Source organism: Austrofundulus limnaeus, unplaced genomic scaffold, assembly GCF_001266775.1.
Source record: "Austrofundulus limnaeus strain Quisiro unplaced genomic scaffold, Austrofundulus_limnaeus-1.0 Scaffold322, whole genome shotgun sequence".
NCBI lineage: Eukaryota > Metazoa > Chordata > Actinopteri > Cyprinodontiformes > Rivulidae > Austrofundulus > Austrofundulus limnaeus.
Genome location: NW_013952724.1, coordinates 201,362 through 202,506, shown reverse-complemented (window position 1 = coordinate 202,506; position 1,145 = coordinate 201,362). Strand labels below are relative to the sequence as shown.

At 43.2% G+C, this 1,145-nt stretch overlaps 1 protein-coding gene across 1 annotated transcript in view; it reads right to left on the bottom strand.

Moving 5' to 3' along the window:
- nuf2 (UF2 component of NDC80 kinetochore complex) overlaps positions 1-1,145 on the bottom strand; it is a gene marked incomplete in the record, with an annotated part of 12,352 nt that overhangs the window by 894 nt on the left and 10,313 nt on the right. The window contains 2 exon segments of the mRNA XM_014022276.1: positions 141-276; positions 352-527. Coding sequence (XP_013877730.1) covers positions 141-276; positions 352-527 — 312 coding nt within the window.

The window sequence follows — 1,145 nt, the reverse complement described above, 5'->3', positions numbered from 1 at the left end:
GAGAGAGAGTATCTGCCTCTGAGAGAGAGAGAGAGAGAGAGAGAGAGAGAGAGCACGTGTGTGTGAGAGAGAGAGAGAGAGAACATGTGAGTCTCAGAGCAGGAAGGATCCTCCACACTGACAGGTACAAAGAGCTTTACCTGAGCCTTCTCTGTCTCTTTGCTGCACACGTCTCTCAGGCTGCTGATCTTGGTCTTCAGCTGCTGCTTCTCTGCAGAAATCTCCTGGATTTTGTTGGCCATCTCCTCACGCTTCTGGAGGATGTGGTCAAAGGTCCTGAGGAAGAGCTGAGGTTGAGTTCTGTATCAAAACCTTCATATGTGTAAAATGTGACAAAACGGAGGTGAATACCCCAACACTTCCTGAACGTGCTGCTCCTTCATCTCCTTCTTCTTCTGTTTTTGAATGTTGTGTTTGCACTCCTTGTCCATCTTCATGGCCTGAGCTCTCTTCAGCTGACCCTCCTCCACACACAGATGTTTTAACTCCTTCTGCTTCTTCTCATACTGAGCAACCAGCTCCTGCTTCTGCAGGGAGCACAGGGTGAAAGCTTCAGACATGGAAACCTCACAGTTCTCAGCAAAGTTTTACTTTTACTGATGAAATTGAACAATTTGACACATTTTTACATCTCATTGCAAACAATTGTGTACAACCCCGATTATAATGATGTTAAGACATTGTGTAAAACAAAAACAGAATACAATGATTTACAAATCCTAATGCTGCCGTTACTCTACACCTGAACTATGAAATCCAAATGTGTAGCACTATAAGATACATAAACCTAATTATCATGACCCCCGCATGCGAAGCATAAGCGGGAGTCATATTGTTTTCGTACTGTTTTTTTCCCCCCAGTGATATTTGGTCAACCGTAGCACAAAATCATCTGCACCAATCAACATGAAATTTGGCAGGTCTGTAGATGAGTCTGACCTACACTGTACCAGCCAATGGTTTAACGATACACCCCATATTTGAGGAGGGGGCTCCTTTCAAAAAGGGGGTGTCTGGACATGCAAAAATGCTTATACAGCGGGTAAAATAAGTATTGAACACGTCACCATTTTTCTCAGTAAATATATTACTAGAGGTGCTATTGACATGAAATTTTCACCAGATGTTGGTAACAACCCAAGTGA